General features: G+C 55.4%; 1 protein-coding gene across 2 annotated transcripts; it reads left to right on the plus strand.

The window, feature by feature from the left end:
• The first annotated feature begins 4,085 nt into the window (after positions 1–4,085).
• KLHDC7A (kelch domain containing 7A) lies at positions 4,086–17,879 on the plus strand. Of its 2 annotated transcripts, none has more exons than XM_070458792.1 (2): positions 4,086–8,314; positions 13,879–17,879. In XM_070458792.1, exon 1 carries the CDS (start codon positions 4,398–4,400, stop codon positions 6,786–6,788), a length of 2,391 nt encoding a protein of 796 aa, XP_070314893.1. In that variant the 5' UTR covers positions 4,086–4,397; the 3' UTR covers positions 6,789–8,314; positions 13,879–17,879. The 2 variants fall into 2 exon arrangements, with proteins under 2 accessions (XP_070314893.1, XP_020754846.2); XM_020899187.2 differs by lacking the exon at positions 13,879–17,879 and having other exon boundaries at positions 4,086–7,837; positions 7,956–12,104.
• The last annotated feature ends 772 nt before the right edge of the window (positions 17,880–18,651 follow it).

Consider the following 18,651-nt stretch of genomic DNA (forward strand, 5'->3'; position numbering starts at 1 on the left):
GTCACAAAGAGTCAGACATGACTGAGCGACTGAACTGAATCACTGCAGGAGTGGGTAGGTGACAAATTAAAATAGCCTCAGGACCCCTGCACTCCTAAGCCTGTTTACCCTGTCTTCCCCAACCCTCCTCATGAAAAACATAATAAAGTCTCTGGTTCCCACTTTCCCCTCCTCACTCGGCCTCCTGGTGACCCTGGTGCTTCCTCATGTGGCCCTGAACGGCACTTGGATGGGGCTCCTCTAGAGATCTACGAACAACAAGCTATCTTTCCAGTAGCAGTCATTTCCCGATCTGCCGACCTCACCATGCTATTGTTCAGTCACTAAGTTGTGTCCGGCTCTTTGTGACCCCACGGACTGCAGCGCGCCAGGCTTCCCTGTCCTCTACTACCTCCCGGAGTGTGTTCAAACTCATGTCCATTGAGCCAGTGATGTCATCCAACCATCTCATCTGCTTTCGCCCCCTTCTAGTCCTACCTGAATAATAACAAAGCCTACGTTTTATAACAATCTCAGGCGAATGTGGTCACTGAGGACCAAAATGGACGGCACGCAGGGGGAAGCCCCCTTTAATGAAGGTCTCCTCTGTGCTCAGATGTTTCACAGGTGTTACTTCCACCCACCAACAAAGGAATTGCCAAGCCGGGATTTACATCAGTGCCACCTTCCCCTCCACGCTCATGCTTCTTTACCTAGGTCCCTGCACCCCAGCATAAGGGCCAGCATTTGGCAAACATCTGGTAAATACCAGTCATATCAATCACTCACTCCAGGCTTCCCAGGTGGCTCAGTGGGTTAAGAATCCGCCTGCAATGCAGGATACCTGCGTTCGATCCCTGTGTTGGGACGATCCCTCCGAGAATGGCACAGGAACCCATTCTAGCATTCTTGCTTGAAGATTTTCATGGACAGAGGAGCCTGGCAGACTACGGTCCATAGGGCTGCATAGAGTCGAACATGACTGAAGTGACTTAGCACGTACGCACGCAGTCAATCCATCAATGCCCCCTCTTTCTTTGTATGCACACTCAAGGCTAAACATCTTTCTGGAATTCTCTCCTGACCTCTCTTCTGATGCCCCTTGCTCCAGCCTCCCGGGCCATCCAGTCAAGTCTGGTTTACTTTGTTATGAACACCTGTTGACAAATCCCCCTGTTAATATTTCCTTTGTTACACACTGTGGCTTGACTGTATCTCAGGCGTATGCACCAGCTTCCAGATCTGCAGGCAGGTCCTTCCCGGGGCTGGGACTGCGTCTTCTGTCCCCCGCGGCCCTTTCACTTCCCCCGGCCACCCAGGGGCCTGCTCTGGCTACATCTAGCAGCCAGGAGCACAGCCTCAAGTGGAAAGAGCAACTGTCTGACTTAAAGGCTTGGAGGCGGAGCTGTAGGGGTGGCACTCCAGGACGCATGAAGCCCTTTTTGGGTGGGAAGCAGCCCCTCTATGGGGCTGAGACCCTGCGCACTTGGTGGCAGCTGAGAGGTCAAGCCCGGTGACAGCGCACCAGGGGGGTGTGCAGTCTCCTCTCTCAGGAGGGAGATGCGCACCAGGGGGGTGTGCGGTCTCCTCTCTCAGGAGGGAGGTGCGCACCAGGGGGGTGTGCGGTCTCCTCTCTCAGGAGGGAGGTGCGCACCAGGGGGGTGTGCGGTCTCCTCTCTCAGGAGGGAGATGCGCACCAGGGGGGTGTGCGGTCTCCTCTCTCAGGAGGGAGATGCGCACCAGGGGGGTGTGCGGTCTCCTCTCTCAGGAGGGAGATGCGCACCAGGGGGATGTGCGGTCTCCTCTCTCAGGAGGGAGATGCGCACCAGGAGGGTGTGCGGTCTCCTCTCTCAGGAGGGAGATGCGCACCAGGGGGGTGTGCAGTCTCCTCTCTCAGGAGGGAGATGCTCAGAGCTGCCCTGACTGCACGGATGGTAGCTTGGCTTCTGGGGGGACCCCACGCCAGTCTCCAAAGCCCTGATTTCACCACCAGACAAATCATTTTTATTCTCCTTTATAACTCATCCTCTCCGTCCCAGAGGAAGACAAATGGGCATTGCAGTTAGAGACACCTGGCTATAAATCAAGACTCTGCCACTGACAACCTCCGTTGACACTGGCACATAATCTCTCTGAGCCTCCATTTCCCCACCTGTAAAATGAGAGTGATGACAACACCCACCTCTATGGATGCCCGGGAAGACCTCACTCATGCAAAGCACCCAGGACTCATTCCCCCTCCCCGATACTCACCTGGGCAGTATAGAGGGCAACCGCTCACCCCCCACCCAGCAGGCAAGTAAACAAAACCGACTGACTTTTCATTCCTCTACCCACTGGAATCTCCTGAGATGATTTTTAAAAATGAGGATTTCCTGGAAGCCACCCTGAACCCACTGAATCGTAAAATCTGGGGGCGGAGCTTGGCAATCTGCATTTCCAACAATCACGGTGAATCACTATTTTGACAGAGATGGAAAGAGTGGAAACAACACTCTCTCAAAGAGAGGTCACCAGTGGGACAGGCTGAAAACGTCTGACTCCCGGAGCAGTCATACCTGTTGGACAAACTCAGGTCTGTAAAATTCTGGAGTCTGGAAACAAAAGGCAGAAGGCTCATTTGCAGGCAAGTTGACATGCCCTTAGGGCTGCCATAAAAAGGGGATCACAGTTCTCTCCCAAACGGGACAGTGGACAACAGACACGATTCATCCAGAGCGTCCACCCATATCCTCCCCGTGGAAAGGTACAGTCAGCTTGGCTGTTGTCCCGGTGGCGCCTCAGGCCCCAGAGTTGAGCTTCCCTGGAGACGCAGAATCCAGCAAGCAGAGCGGACTGTACTTGGAGCCACAGCCCATGCGACGAAGGCCGAAAGGGGCGAGTGGGAGAACGAGCGAACAAGGAGGAAAGAAAAGATGATGCCGGAAGGATGGAGGCCCCGGGAAGGAGGCCCAGGAGGCAGCCTTGGACCTGACCCTGAGGGTCAGGCCAGCACAGACAGGGGAAGGCGGCCTGCGCCCAGCCCAGATCGCGGCGTGCACGGCGGCCATCGGGAGATGACCGTGGGAGGCAAACAGACGGAGCACGGGGGTGTGGACAGCATCGCAAGGAATCACGATTTCCTCCTCAAGTCAAGGCTTCGGAGCCAAATTCCTCCAAACACGTGCCTGTTCCACAGCGTGGCTCTTATTCTCATCTTTAAGTTAAATGCCAACACTTGGAAGTGGAGAGTGACAGCGTCTCTGGAATAGGGTGACCAGGCAGCGGTGGGGCCACGCCCCTGCACCCACAGGCGGCGTGAGGCTGAGACCCCATCCTGGCCTCCAGGGACCCCAAAAGGCCCTCAGTCAGGAGAGGGGCAGAGTCACACCTGTGCCTCCAAAGGTCCAGCTGATGGCGATTCACAAGAGTGACGATGGCGCCGATGGTGAGAAAGAGGAGGACGGTTGACGCTGACAAAGCCTTTCCACAGGAGCCCTTTACACACACCGACCCGTCTTGTTCTCACCCCCTTATGAGGAGCTGTTATCGCTAGTTTTTCAGATGAAGAAACGGAGGCACAGAGAGGTGGACTCACTTGCCTGAGGTCACACAGCTCACTGGCAGAGCCAGGCGCTGCTGAGATGGGAGGCGAGTGAGACTCCTGCAGCCTCTGACTGTCTGAGGCTGTCTGGTTCCACGGGTGAGGCGTGCCCCATGTCTGCCCCTGATCTGGGTGCGGACACCGTGTATTCCCCCCAACTCCAACGCCAAGGCCGGTTTTCTCAGGCACCCCGTCGGGCTGGGCAGCAGGGCAGAAACTCAGGAGCCTGGCCTGGGGACATGGCCCAGCTCCCGGCTCGGCCTGCCCTGCTGCTGACTGCAGGCCGGCCCCACCGTGCGGGCCCACCAGCCTCAACGGGAGGAGCGCGGACCCAGAGGGCCTCACGCCACACCTGCCGGGGCTCCACCCGCTCCACAACTCACCACACCCTACCTCCCAGCCCACGGATTTGCAAAAGGGAAAACAGGACACACGCACAGTCCCCCACCCCGAGCGTTTCCTAGCATCGGGTGACTGTTTGACCAGGAGCTTCCTCCCTCTTCCAGTGCCCGCGGGACCTGCCCAGGCCCCTCCCGCCGCGGCTGGCGTGGGTGGTGATCACAAGCTCAGCCTCCTCCAGGCAGATGCCTCCCACTTCCAGGGAAAAGCACCGAAGGATCCCAGGGAGGCTAGCTGCCGCGCTCTGCCAGCCCCGGGCCTCGGTGGCCAACTCTGCCAGCTCAAAAGTCACCTTTGCTTCAACTCTTCATCGGTCCGGTCAGAGCTCACCCCAAACCCCCTCCTGCTCAGCCCAGCAGGAACCAGGAACCGTCCCCTATTGGGCAATCATTAATCGGATTCTTGGCATTCCTCTGCCCCAGGTCGGCTTGGGAACATGCTCCCCAGAGGAGGAGGAGCAGAGGCCCAGGACTGGCATCTGGACATGCAGCTGACGGGCCAGCTGGTGCTGTCCGCTGCTGCCCTGCTCCTGCTGACCGCAGCCTACAGGCTGTACAAGTCCAGGCCAGCCCGGGCCCTGCCGCGGCAGGGGGGCACTGAGGCCGGGGCAGAGGGGGCGGCAGGGGACTCCGGGCAGCCTGCCGTCCAGGAGGCTGTTCCCCGGGCGCCACAGTGGGACCTGAGACGCCGCAGGGGAAGCAAGGGGGGCGCAGGATTGCCGGGCTGCAGCTGGGAGAACACGGAGGCCTCCAGAGTCCCGGCCACCGGAGCTTCCTCCGCAGCCTCAGAAGCTGGAGAGGCTGGGAAAGCTGGGAGGAAAGGTGCTGGAACGGAGCACTCTGGGCAGCGCCTGGACGCTGACCTGGCAGCTCCTCGGTGCGGAGGCCAGGAAGCCGGAACAGCTGTGGACGGTAGGCCCGAGCCGCCCCACCACTGCCATCCGTGCGGCGAACCCCTAGTCCCCACCGCTGGCCTCCCCACCGTGGAGAGCGGCCGTGTGGGCGGTGAGCTCGCTCCCTGGTGGGACAGTGGACCCCCCAAGCATCCAGGGGGCGGGGAGCAGGAATCCCCCCATGAAGGTCAGGTGGCCTGCCCTCAAGGCCGGTGTGACGTGAACAACAGCTGGGTCTTTACCCATGCGTCAGGGGTCCACAGGGAGGAGGCCGGGGCCCTCCAGGCTGCCTCGAACCTGGGCCTGGCCCTGCATCAGCGGGAGGGCAACTCCGACGCCTCCTACACCTTCTCGTCCGTGGCCCGGGCTCGAGTAGAGGAGAGTCTCATACCGGAGAAGGTGGAGGGGATCAAGCCCAGGCTGAAGGGCAAGGTGTATGATTACTACGTGGAGTCCACCTCTCAGGCCACCTCCAGGAGCAGGCTGGCCCCCGGAACAGCCGCCCCAGTGGGGGCTCCAGCCCCCGAGTCAGAGTCTGACCCCCTGGGAATGAGGACAGCGTCTGAAGGGCCCGCCGATGACAGAGAGGGCGGACCGGAGACCGCCGCCTCTCCCCGGCCTGTCCCCTCCCCCTCCACGCGAGGCTTCAGCCGCAAGGAGAGCCTCCTTCAGATCGTGGAGAACCCGGAGCTTCAGCTGCAGCTCGATGGCTTTGGGGGCCCTGTTTCATCCCGCCCAGACCAGAGTGCCCTGCGCACCCGCCCCACGTCCCAGGATTCTCCTGAGTCCAGCTCAGCCGGAAGCCGCGGGAAACCTCCCGTGCACTCTGTGGCTGGCACCAATTTCTTCCGCCCCCAGCTCGGCCCTGGATCAGCCCCAGAGGTCCACCTGGATCTGGGCAATTGCTCCGAGGCGCTGACCTTTGCCAAGAGGGAGAAACTGGAGCCCCTGAAGGAGGCGGCCTACCAGGTGATGAGTGACAACTACCTCCAGGTCCTGCGGAGCCCCGACGTCTACGGGTGCCTGAGCGGGGCGGAGCGCGAGCTGGTCCTCCAGCGCCGGCTCCGGGGCCGCAAGCAGCTGGTGGTGGCCGACGTGTGCCCCCAGGAAGGCTCCGGCCGCCTCTGCTGCTACGACAATGCGCGGGACGCCTGGCGCCTGCTGGCCCGCCTGCCGCCCGAGGCTGTGTCCCGGGGCTGCTCCATCTGCAGCCTCTTCAATTACCTCTTCCTGGTGTCCGGTTGCCAGGGCTCGGGGCGCCAGCCCTCCAATCGCGTCTTCTGCTACAACCCGCTGACGGACATCTGGAGCGAGGTGAGTCCCCTGAACCAGGCTCGGCCGCACTGCCGGCTGGTGGCCCTGGACGGACAGCTGTACGCCGTCGGGGGCGAGTGTCTGAACACGGTGGAACGCTATGACCCTCGCCTGGACCGCTGGACCTTTGCGCCGCCGCTGCCCAACGACACCTTCGCCCTGGCGCACACGGCGGCGGCGAGCGGGGGCGAGCTCTTCGTCACCGGGGGCTCGCTGCGCTACCTGCTGCTGCGCTTCTCCACCCGGGAGCAGCGCTGGCGCGCCGGGCCCACCGGGGGCGGGAGGGACCGCACGGCCGAGATGGTGGCGGTCAGAGGCTTCCTCTATCGCTTCGACCTCAACCGCAGCCTGGGCATCAGCGTCTACCGCTGCAGCGCCAGCGCCCGCCTCTGGTACGAGTGCGCCACGTACCGGACGCCCTACCCCGAGGCCTTCCAGTGCGCCGTGGTGGACGAGCTAGTCTACTGCGTGGGGCGCCGGCGCACACTGCGCTTCCTGGCTGACTGCGTCTCGCCCAGGTTTATGCCCGAAATGCTGCAAGCCTTCCCCTCCCCGCAGGGCACCCTCCTGCCCACCGTCCTGACCTTGCCCGGTCCTGATGTGCCCCAGACCAGGGTCTAGCAGCCGGCCTGCTGGGCTCCTTCTGCAAGACTAGACGCAAACACACCCCCAACCCATCGCGGCATGGGCCATTCCTGGGAGATCCGGGGGGCAATCCCGCCTCCTCCACCCTCTGGGCTTCTTAGCAGCGTCTTTGCCCTCTTCGGGCGGCAGCCCTAGTGTGAAAATGTAACTGAGGACTGATGCTCCGAAGCCCAGGGCGCCCACCTCTGCAGGATTGAGCCGCACCTTGCTTGCGGTCTGAATTTGGTGGGGAGGGGGTACCAGGACCCCAGCAAATTTCAGGGGCACAGCCTTCTCACAGGCCCTATTCCAGAGGTGTTTTTGACTCCCAGTGATCCCTCACGTTGACCCTGCTGGATCTGGGCCAGCCCTCCCTAAGCCACCAAGGCCTCTTCCTAACCATCGGCCACTGAACCCCAACCTCCAAGGCTCCCAGAAGCATCTGGGACACACACAGGCGGCGAAAATCGAGGGGGGTGGTTAGGCAGGACCAGGACAAGCCCAGGGGAGCCCCAGGGGGCCCCGCCAGAGGGAGAGATGGCTGGAGGAGCTGCAGAGCTGAAGTTGAAGCCATCCACGGGAACTCTTGCCTGCAGAGCGAATTGACCAAAGCCCGCTTCGCTTTTTCTCATTACATGGAATTCCAGTCTACTGGAAGGAGAAGCCTCCATGCTTAGCATCCATTTATAAAGGCACATCTGCTTGCAGGGTCTACTGAGAATACAATTGATGACAAGGAAAAAAAAATGTGATCCAAGGGCCACCGTCCTGCTGGGCCCGTGGTTATTTGACCCCCGCACTCTCTCCCCAGATCTCAGAGCCCTTCACAGTACAACTGCTCATGCCACCCAGCCCTCGCCTTGGGAGCTGGGGGCAGCCCTTCTGGGAGGTGAGGGGATGACCTCCTTCACCTTCCCTGTGCCTGTGGTCGCCTGGTCTGCCTCATCAGACGGGAGAGGACCGGGGAGGGGCAGGCCCGTGATGGAGCTGAGGAACCAGCAAGTTCTCATGGTGTACCGGGAGGCTGGGACCTCCTTTCACATCAGGTTTGTCAAAGCCTCAAAGGGAGGAAAGCTTCCAACCTCAGGAAGTTACCTTGTCTTCCCAGAAGGAGGGAAGAGAGACTAGTCCAGTCTCTTACCGCAGCCCTGTTCCATCCCCAAGGAGGTGCGTATACCGACAGGAAAGCAGGCGTGCTCTTGGTACCTGCCAGAAGCCAGGAGAGCCAGGACGACTTCTAAAGTGACCAGCGGCGTCAGGGAAGACAAGAAGGCAGGGCACCACGGCAGGCCCGACAGGTGGGGAGATGAGAATGCTCAGACTTCGCGTTCCCGTCTTGATAATGGAAGGGCAATCCATGCCCTTCTCTGCCGGGGGGATAAAGGCGGGCACCTGGAGAAGGCTCTTCCCAATTCCAGGGGCTCCTGGCAGGAGCTTGTGTCACTGCAGCTGCGGACTGACTGCAGAGGCTGAGCCGGGGATCTTTTTGGAAGAGGCGGGATTGGAACAAAGAACGAGAGCAGGTTGGTATAGGGATGAAGCCTTTCCTTGGACCACGGAAGCCCACCTTCCCTATTCTAGGGCTTGGGAGGTGAGGCAGCTTAGTTTATTTCTAAGCTGGAAGCTGGGGGAGGAAAGATAGCTGAGACTATGGCTGGAGGCTGGGACAGTGACCTCCTCTCCAAATCCCCTCCACCACCAAGGCCATGCTCAAGTTTAGAGTCAGCACGCAGTCATGGACCTCCAAGGGACCCGGGGGGAGGGGAGACGTGATGCCCAGCAGGGGAAAAGGTGGAGAGCCCCATCTGGGAGCCGGGGCAGGTAGAACCAGATCAAGGCCAGGGGCAGGCCTCCGTCAAGGAGTCACGAGAGGACAAGACCTCAGCCAAGCTGGGTGGGGCATGGAGGAAGGCTCCAAGCCGAGATGAGAGCTAGGGCTCGCTCTGGGAAAACCTCCAGAAGCCCATCGCATACAGACAGCAGGGATCGAGGGGTAAGGCAGCGAAGCTGGTTCTGGACCCATGGCGGTGGATGTGGCCTCCATGATGAAAGGGAGAGCTGAGACTGGGCCAGGGCCGAGACAGAACGGTGCCGTGAGGTCCTCTGCCTCCTGCCCTCCCGTGGCAGACATCACTAACCGGTCGCCGTGTCCTTTCTTCTTGAGCTCTTTCTACCGCCTAGAACTATTTCAGCACAGGGCCCCAGGAAGTCATTACCAGCAGATCAGGGCTCGTGCGTTCCTGGCCTGGGTCTCCAGAGCTGGATTTAGGGATGAAAGCCGTGAGGGCCATAGTGTCAGGGCAGGGTAGTGCAGGGGGCCTGCAGAGACCTCCTGGGGCTGTGACAGTCAGGGTTCATTTTATTGTTGTTTAGCCACTAAGTCGTGTCTGACCCTTTTGCGACCCCACGGACTGTAGCCTGCCAGGCTCCTCTGTCCATGGGATTCTCCAGGCAAGAATACTGGAGTGGGTTGCCATTTCCTTCTCCAGAGGATCTTCTCCAGCCAGGATCGAACCCATGTCTCCTGCATTGGCGGGTGGATTCTTTACCACTGATCCACCAGGGAAGCCCCAGGGTTCGTTTACAGAATATTTAAACCAGGCGCTGCTCCAGTTGTTGGAGACACAGCACATCCCTGTCCTCGTGGAGCTCGCATGCTAGCTGTAGAAAATAGGCAGTTTAAAAAAACAGGTCCATAAACAACAGATAGCACCCATGCCGCACACGGGCCACAGAGGAGGAGAAGGTGGGGAAGTGGGGTGGCGCGATCAGGCTCCCTGACAAGACGACCCTGTGCAGAGCCCTGAGGGGACGTGCCGGGGACGCAGACCCCAGGGCGGGCTCCGGGCCGGGAGGGCTGGCCTGCCTCCCGAAGCCTTTGCCACGCCGGCGGGGGGAGCAGGACTGCCTCCCAGGCTCCGTCTTGGTGTGTGGAGGGCAGGAGCCCAGCTCTTCTGCTTCGGCCTTTCCTATGAAGGAGAGAATCCCGTCACACTGACATTCACGGGAGAGGGTCCTTACTGGAGGTGAGCTACATCCCCGAGAGAAGCAGAGTCTGCCCGTTTAGGTACTGAAGTCGCTCAGTCGTGTCCGATGACTCTGTGCGACCCCACGGACTGCAGCCCACCAGGCTCCTCCGTCCATGGGATTTTCCAGGCAAGAGTACTGGACTGGGTTGCCATTTCCTTCTCCAGAGGATCCTCCCGACCCAGGGATTGAACCCAGGTCTCCCGCATTGCAGGCAGACGCTTTACCCTCTGAGCCATCGGGGAAGCACACACATTTGGGGGGAGGGTCAGAGCCACACACAGATGCCCCGTCTGAACGCGCGCTGGGTGTCAGCCAGCCCGTGCTGCTCCCGCTGGGGGAGTCCAGCATCTCCACTGGCCGCCGTAATAGCCTTGTCCGTTGTCCGCTCACCCGCAGCCTCAGAGGGCCTGCGTGTCGCTTGGCTTCTATATGGCTCATCTGTCCTTCTTTCCAAATGTGAGTTCTTTCTTCTTTCGGGAAAAAAAAAAGAAAACCTTAAGTTTCAGTTGTTTTGCACGTTAGGCCAACCATGCCACTATAGAAAAAATTGGAGAATAGAGAAAGGTATTAAAAAATCTCCCCAATTTTCCACCCAAAGACAAACCCCCGCTGTGGTGTGGGTCCTTCCGGTCTGTTTTCCTTTGCATGATTTTTCTTTGGCTTGATTTTTGCCTCGGTGTGATTATGCTGAATATACAATTCAGTTGCTTCCTTTTTTTTCTTTAACTTAGCTTTATAGAATAAGCATTTCCCCATGTTATTACAAACCCTCGGTAAACATCATTTCAATAGTTGCACAATATTCCATCCAGTGGACCTGCCATGGTTTATTTAAACATTCCCCCTTCCTTCAGGCCTGTAGTTTTTTTTTCCTGTTGGTTTCTTTTTCTGTCATAAATAAAGCGCCCTTTGTTTTCGCGTTCCTCTCTGAGGCCTCCATCAATATTTACAAGAGAAACAGCTCTGTCTGGAAGAACCAGGTTGTAGAAACCACATAGAAACCACAGCAGGTGCCTGCCTGGGGCCTGGGCCTCGCTCTTTCTGTAGGGCACAGAGCTGCCCTTGAAATGGCCAGTGGGAAGGGCGAAGCCGGAGGCCCTCCTGTCCTGGGGATTCCTGGAGCGAGGATGTAAGTCAGGGATTCCTGCTCTGCACATGCCAAGCACACCTCCCAGACAGCAAGCCCATTTTACAAGTGAGAAAACTGAGGCTGAGGGAGCACAAGGACACTTGCTAAAGACCCTCAGTCTCCTGGACAGCATCCTTGACCCTGGCCTGCCCACTCTCAGCACAGAGTTCTTTCCCTTCCTCTGCCATGAGGTGCAGAGCCAAGGACGTGACGTCCGCCGCCTCCTGCCCCTAATCCCTGTCCATCCCCCACCGGTTGGTTGTGCTCTATCCTTGAAACTGGAACACAAAAGAAACTGTCTTAAACTCTCCGATCCTCCATGCCTGCATCTATCAAATGGGTTTGCCACAGCCAGCCTCAAGCGGATGCTGTAAGGACTGGTCCAGGGGCTGCTCCACGGTTGGTCCCAGAAGCAGCATTGTCTCCTGCAGGGAGGCTGCTCTGAGCCAGCTCAGGGGAGGGATCCCTCATACTCCCACTGCCCTTTCTCAGTGGCCTGGTCCTGTGGAAGGAGGTCGTCTGACATTTAAGCTCCAGATGCCCCATCTTGTTTAACAAGGTCTAGGGATTGGGGGAAGAGGCTCGAGTTATGCATAGACCATCCAGGTTGGAGACGAACCTCTGCAATCCTCTAACAGGATCAGTGACTGGCTGACTTGAGTTTCCCAAGCTCAAAGCATTAGGCATTTCCCCAGGGCATCCGACAGCAGTGAAGAGCTCCAGAGGCTGCTCGGACCCCCTGGACACCTTGAGAAGGTGCAAGATGGTACAGATGGGAGGGCAGGAGCCCCTCAGAGTGCCTGCGAGGCCCATGCGCTGTGTCTGGCCTACAGATAATCAGAGCCGCGCTTCCCATCTTTGTCATCCTTCCTGGGAGGCACTTGTGGCCCCAGGGTCGCCCTCGGAGTCCCCTGAGGCTGCGGCTCCAGCCGGGAGGAGCCCCCAGGCAGACAGGAGGCTGCGGTGGAGGAGGTGGACAAAGGGTGATGATCGCAGAGGGAGGCGGTGCCCCCAGGGGTAGGAGATGAGGGGACAGGCAGCTGGGGAACCAGAAGAGAGGACCGCCGCAGGGCGAGTCTCTACTAACAGCTCCCAGACTCAGGTTTTTTGAAAAGTGGGATGTGGGTCAAAATAAAATAAAAATGAAAAAGTGATCGAGTCTTGGCCACCTTTTTCTGTGTGTGCAGGGAGGCAGTGGAGACACGGATCTTGTACCAATAATAATGACAACCATGTTCCCCCACTCTGGGCTCTGTGCAAACCCTTAACTGTCCTTCCCTCATCAAATCCTTCCTGGAACATCTCTGCCTGGAAGTGATTATCCTCCTAATACAGGGGAGGAAACGGAGGCAGGACGTTTCACAAAAATGAAAGTTATTATTTGAGACCTTTTCTAAAATCTGCCTCTATTATTAAAAAATGGACGAGAGGAATCAATCTTTGTCAATACATGTACTGAGTACTAATGTCACTAGGGGTAAAGAACCCAGCTGCCAGTGCAGGGGACGTAAGAGATGTGGATTCGATACCTAGGTTGCAAAGGTCTGCTTGAGGAGGGCATGGCCACCCACTCCAATATTCTTGCCTGGAGAATCCCGTGGACGGAGGAGCCGGGAGGGCTGCAGTCATAGGGTCGCAGAGAGTTGGACACGACTGGGTGACAGCACGACACGTGCAGGCCCTATGCTTGTGTGATTTCATTTTATTCTCAAAACAACCCAGCAGATGGCAAAACCGGCCAAATTCTCCCCTTTCCGCCAATTTCTCCACCCTTGATTTGGCCATGAGACTTCATTAAAAAAAAAAAAAGTATGTATTCGTCTGCACTTACTTTTTCCATTTAATATAGTATTTTCCTATGTTTTAGCTGCACCGTACAGCTTTTGGGATTTTAATTCCCCAACTAGGGATTGAACCTGGCCACCACAATGAAAACACTGAATCTTAACCACTGAACAGCCAGGGAACCCCTGATAATTGCTTTTAACAGCTTGGACACTGGGCTTACTCTCTTGTTCTTAAAAACCCTGAGATTTCCACCATGGGCACAAGCCTGGGCTAGCCTCCTGGACACGTGGGAGACACGTGGTCTGCTTATCCCTTCCCTCAGTCCACAGTCGGCCAAACGTTAAGAGCCACTGACCACAGACACCCTGGCGAGCAAGCCCAGCCAAGAGCAGCAGACCCCCTGGCTGAGCCCAGCCCAAAGTGATGTGAATGAAAATTGTTGCCTGCCATGTCAGTAAACAAAGGACGCTGCCACCCTCAAGCCATCACATTGCGGCGCTCTGGACAGTGAGCCCCGAGGGAACGCAGGATGGAGGCAGGATGCTCCTGCACCTAGCAGTCAGCCCCTGCAAGCACCCACAGCTGTGCGCATAGAGGGGACCCAGGGCAGGACACAGGATAGTGGCCCAGACAGCTGGGGCACCTACCAAAGGAACAGCAGTGAGCCCGGCTCTGAAGCGCTAAAGGCCGTAACTTGAGATGCCCGATGTTCCTTAGTTAGCAGTGATCTTTTGACGTTGTGACTGCCTCTTTTTGTTGCTAAACCTCCTATGCCTCCTGAACTCCCTGCCTTGCCTCTTGGGAGCAGTTCCTCAGGGTTACCTGAGATGCTGTGTCCTGGGCTTACGTCCTCGATTTGTCCATTGAATAAAACGTGACAGGCTTCTCGGATGCTCAGTGGTAAAGAAGCCACCTGCCGATTCAAGAGGTGCAGGAGATGCAGGTTTGATCGCTGGGTTGGAAGGATCCCCTGGAGTGGGAAATGGCAACCCACTCTAGTTTTCTTGCCTGGAAAACTCCATGGACAGAAGAGTCAAGCAGAATGCAGTCTGTGGGGCGGGAAGAATCAGACACAGCTGAGCACAGCTTAGCCTCAACTTTCAGGCTTTTCTTTTCCTTCTTTCTTTTTTTTTTTTTAAGACAACAAGGCCAATTCACTGATGTGTGAGCAAGACAGCAGCTATGGGTTTAAGCCACTACATGCCGGAGTGGTTTGGAACTCAGCAATATACAAGCGATACAGTGCTGCTGTGAGATACACACTATGATGACTATTTTATAGCAAAGGAAGCTAAAGTTCAAGAAAATGACCCAACTTTCCCATGAAGACTTAAAAAAATGTGCAATGTGAGAGTTTCCAGTTAAGTTTTATTGGGGGCAAAATGGGGACTTTAGCGTGGGAGACAGCACTTCAGATAGCTCTGAGAAACTGCTCCAAGGAGGTGGGGAGAGGAGCTACAACATATATAGGAGTTTTGCCACAAAGGGCAGGTAGTTGGGAACAACAAAATATTGTTGTTAAAGAAGCCAGATATCTCAAGTTAAAATTAGCACTTTCCCAACAAAGGTCCATATAGTCAAAGCTATGGTTTTTCCAGTAGTCGTGTATGGATGTGAGAGTTGGACTACAAAGAAAGCTGAGTGCCAAAGAACTGATGCTTTTGAACTGTGGTGTTGGAGAAGACTCTTGAGAGTCCCTTGGACTGCAGGGAGATCCAACCAGTCCATCCTAAAGGAAATAAGTCCTGAATATTCATTGGAAGGACTGATGCTAAAGCTGAAACTCCAATACTTTGGCCTCCTGATGGGAAGAACTGACTCGTTTGAAAAGACCCTGATGCTGGGAAAGATTGAAGGTGGGGGGAGAAGGGGACAAGAGAGGATGAGATGGTTGGATGGCATCACCAATGGGATAGTCATGAGTTTGAGTAGGCTCTGGGAAATGATGATGGATAGGGAGGCCTGGCATGCTGCAGTCCATGGAGTTGCAAAGAGTCGGACATGACTGAGCAACTGACCTGAACTATGTATGAGATGATGAAAGATTCTGGCTCACTGGAACCGTTCCTCTGACGCACACCTCGGCTGTCTGCAGCCGGCACCCTGTGCTCTCACACCCTGAGTCTCCCCGGGGCTCACCGTGGCGAGTGTCTCCAGTCTGACAGCTGCCGGACGGCAGGTGTTCTTTCCTTCCTGAGTTTCCTCAGGGCTCACCAGCTCAGCATCCATGGTGGCTGCAATTGCTGGTGACCATGACATCCTAGTTCACTTATATGGCAGGAAACATTCCATTTCTCAGCATGAACGTGTGATCTCAGCATCCCTGGCCAGGTTGTTCCCCACGCCTCCATCAGGGCACCCCACACCAAACACTTAACCCTCCAACACTTCAGCCTCGGTCTGCAGGTCCTCTGGCCGCAGTCAGCTCCCCGCAGGTACCAAGACTGTCTCATCTGCCTCCACCTTGGCACCGCCACGGAGCAGCCACACCGCTCAGCTCAGAGGAAGCTGAGCTGTGTCCTGGTTTGAAATGCACCGTCCAGTCCTGTGCCCAGACGGGTTGACCCGCTGTCTCTGAGAAGGGCTGTGTCACCCCTTCTGACCTTGCCTGGAACACCCTCCCTGCCGGCGTGCGGTATCAGGGCAGAGGGCCTTCTCTGCTCCTACCGTCCAGGGCACAGGGGCTCCGCTGCAGCTGGCAGCACCTGTCCTCCGCCCGCAGGAAGGGCAAGCCGCCCCGCCTGGGGAGGCACCCCCTCCCAGAGGGCCGGACGGGCGGGAGGTGGTAGATAAGTACCCTGGCTCCCTCATCCCCCGGCGGGAACTCAGGCCCGGTCTCTACACCGGCTCCCAGATAACATCCCTTCACTGTGTTGACGTCGCACCTGCTCCTCCCGCCTCCCGGGGACTGTAGTGGAGACACGCCCTCCTTCCCCTGCCCACTCCCTCTGACCTGCTCTAGGCCTTCACAGCCCTGGCACCAACCAGCTCCTCCATTTCAAACGAGCTCTGGCATCTCCCACCTGAAAAGAAAAGCCACTTTTACACGACTCGCTGGATAGTGCGATAAATTAAAACCATGAATACCTTCTAGAAGGCTAAAACACTGCACAAATACAATGTGTCCTGATTTGCAATGAGTGTCAAAGTGATGTGGCAGCTCTGCATTCCTGAAAACAGTTTATGTTCTGGAGATTAGTGATTGTTTCTCTTGCAATCATGTTTATACTATCACACTTAGCAATCTTGACTTTGTAGAAAAGAGGAGGGTTAGCTTTAACTTGCCCTCAATTTGAATCATAACAAATTCTGAGTGAACTCTTCAAAAAAACAAAAATGCCTGCTCTTACAGAATGCTTTCCATCTTCTCTGAAGGAGCCAAAATGTTGAATTGTACATAGAACCTTTTAAACCCGTGCCTGGTATCTTTCAGCGACCCAATGTCACTTTCCAAGCCTGGTCTGTCTCCCCTGGACTGTACAGTGGGGAGGGTTTGTGAGGAATGATGGCAAATTAGGGCACTGTCAACCTCAAGAAAACCCAGAGACATCATATCTTTAAGTTGTCTTTTTTAAAAAAGCATTTTAACCGGGGTAAAATATACATGTAACCACTTGAAACTGTACAATTCAGTGGCTTTAAATACTTTCTTGGTGTTGTGTGCCTATGTTTTATCTGATTACAAAAGATATACAAACATTTATTGCACTGACAAACAGGTGCGGACTTCCCTGGTGCTCCAGTAGTTAAGAATCCACTTCCCAATGCAGGGGACACCGGTTCGACCCCTGGTCTGGGAGGTTTCCATGCGCCACGGAGCATCTAAGCCCATGCACCACAGCTACTGAGCTATCACTCCAGAGCCGGTGCTCTGAAACGACAGAGGTCACCACATTGAGAAGCCTGTGCACCGTAACTAGGGCTTAGCCCCCGCTCGTCGCAACTAGAGAAAGTCCATGCATAGCAATGGAGACCCAGTGCAGCCAAAAGTAAATCAATATACACTCTTTTTAATTCTTCAAAAGCAAACAAAAAAAGTTATTGCAGAATATATGAACGGGAAAATACAGAGAAGACCAAAGAAGGCAGTAGAAGTCACTCCCACTCCAAAATAATCACTATTTTGACATTTCTAGTCTCTTATTACCCATAATTACATCATGAGAAATGCTGGGCTGGAGGAAGCACAAGCTGGAATCAAGATTGCCAGGAGAAATATCAATGACCTCAGATACGCAGGTGATACCACCCTTATGGCAGAAAGTGAAGAAGAACTAAAGAGCCTCCTGATGAAAGTGAAAGAGGGGAGTGGAAAAGTTGGCTTAAAGCTCAACATTCAGAAAACTAAGATCATGGCATCCGGTCCCATCACTTCACAGCAAATAGAGGGGGAAACAGGGGAAACAGTGACTGACTTTATTTTGGGGGGCTCCAAAATCACTGCAGATAGTGATTGCAGCCATGAAGTTAAAAGATGCTTGCTTACTCCTTGGAAAGAAAGTTATGACCAACCTAGACAACATATTAAAAAGCAGAGACATTACTTTGTCAACAAAGGTCCATCTAGTCAAAGCTATGGTTTTTCCAGTGGTCATATATGGATGTGAGAGTTGGACAATAAAGAAGGCTGAGCCCCGAAGAATTGATGCTTTTGAACTGTGGTGTTGGAGAAGACTCTTGAGAGTCCCTTGGACTGCAAGGAGATCCAAACAGTCCATCCTAAAGGGATGGACTAAAGTCCTGAATATTCATTGGAAGGACTGATGCTGAAGCTGAAACTCCAATACTTTGGCCACCTCATGCGAAGAACTGACTTGTTTGAAAAGACCCTGATGCTGGGAAAGATTGAAAGCAGGCGGAGAAGGGGACGACAGAGGATGAGATGGTTGGATGGCATCACCGACTCAATGGACATGGGTTTGGATGGACTCCGGGAGTTGGTGATGGGCAGGGAGGCCTGGCGTGCTGCGGTTCATGGGGTCACAAAGAGTCGGACACGACTGAGTGACTGAACTGAACTGAACTCTGTATTTACTATGTAACTGACCTTTTCTGCTATCAGAACATCGTGACTACTTTTAAGCTTGAAGAATGTATCACTGGATTTCTTTTTATTGTGGTAAAATATTCATAACCTAAAACTCACCGTCTTAGCCATTTCTTCAAGTCTGCAGTTCAGAGGCGGTAAGTATGCTTCCTTGGCTGTGCAGCTCTCCCCATCATCCATCGCCTGAACTTCTTCATCATCCCTAACCGAAACTCCGTGCTCATTAAACCCTAAGGCCTGTTCCTTGCTCCCCACCCCTGCCCCTGGTAAGTAAAAGGTCTTTAACTTTGGAAGACATCCCTTACAAAGAGAAGGAAGTTCTCTGCTCCATCAGCACAGATAATTAGAAATGTGCCTTAAGCACAAAAACACACTGGGTTTCATTCATTCTGGAAAGTTCCACAAACTGAGCAGAGCCCAGCTCAGTGGGATTCTCTGGGGCAAAGCATCAGTAGCTTATTTCTCAAAGATATTACGGCTCCTTCCTCATTTCCATGGGGAAAGACAAAGGGAAAAGTGATCTCTCTGTTCCCTATGAACTTGCTCCATCCTCACACTACACTCATTACTTTGGGTGCTTTAACAGAAATATAGTTGGGCAAAGGTCAAGGAATAAAATATGTTAACCATTTGTCATGTTGTGGGTCCTAATTATGCAGCTATGTGCCCTTAAGATGGATGTTGATTAAACATCTATTCCCTGCAAGGTGCTGGGGTTCTGGCTGTGAGCAGGTTGGATACATTCTCCTGGGGAGGCCAGGAGTGCACAGGTGAACACCTGCGTAAAGTAGAGGCAGGTTGGCGCAAGCTCAGTGCAGGAAGTGATGGAGAGAGTGGAGAGTGACAGGAGGGACATGGCTCGCTGG

Source organism: Odocoileus virginianus, chromosome 30 (assembly GCF_023699985.2).
Source record: "Odocoileus virginianus isolate 20LAN1187 ecotype Illinois chromosome 30, Ovbor_1.2, whole genome shotgun sequence".
In the NCBI taxonomy this organism is placed as follows: Eukaryota; Metazoa; Chordata; class Mammalia; order Artiodactyla; family Cervidae; genus Odocoileus; species Odocoileus virginianus.

Bases quoted from the DNA above. Each gene is read 5' to 3' on its own strand.
- KLHDC7A (XM_070458792.1), top strand. From the start codon at position 4,398: ATGCTCCCCAGAGGAGGAGGAGCAGAGGCCCAGGACTGGCATCTGGAC.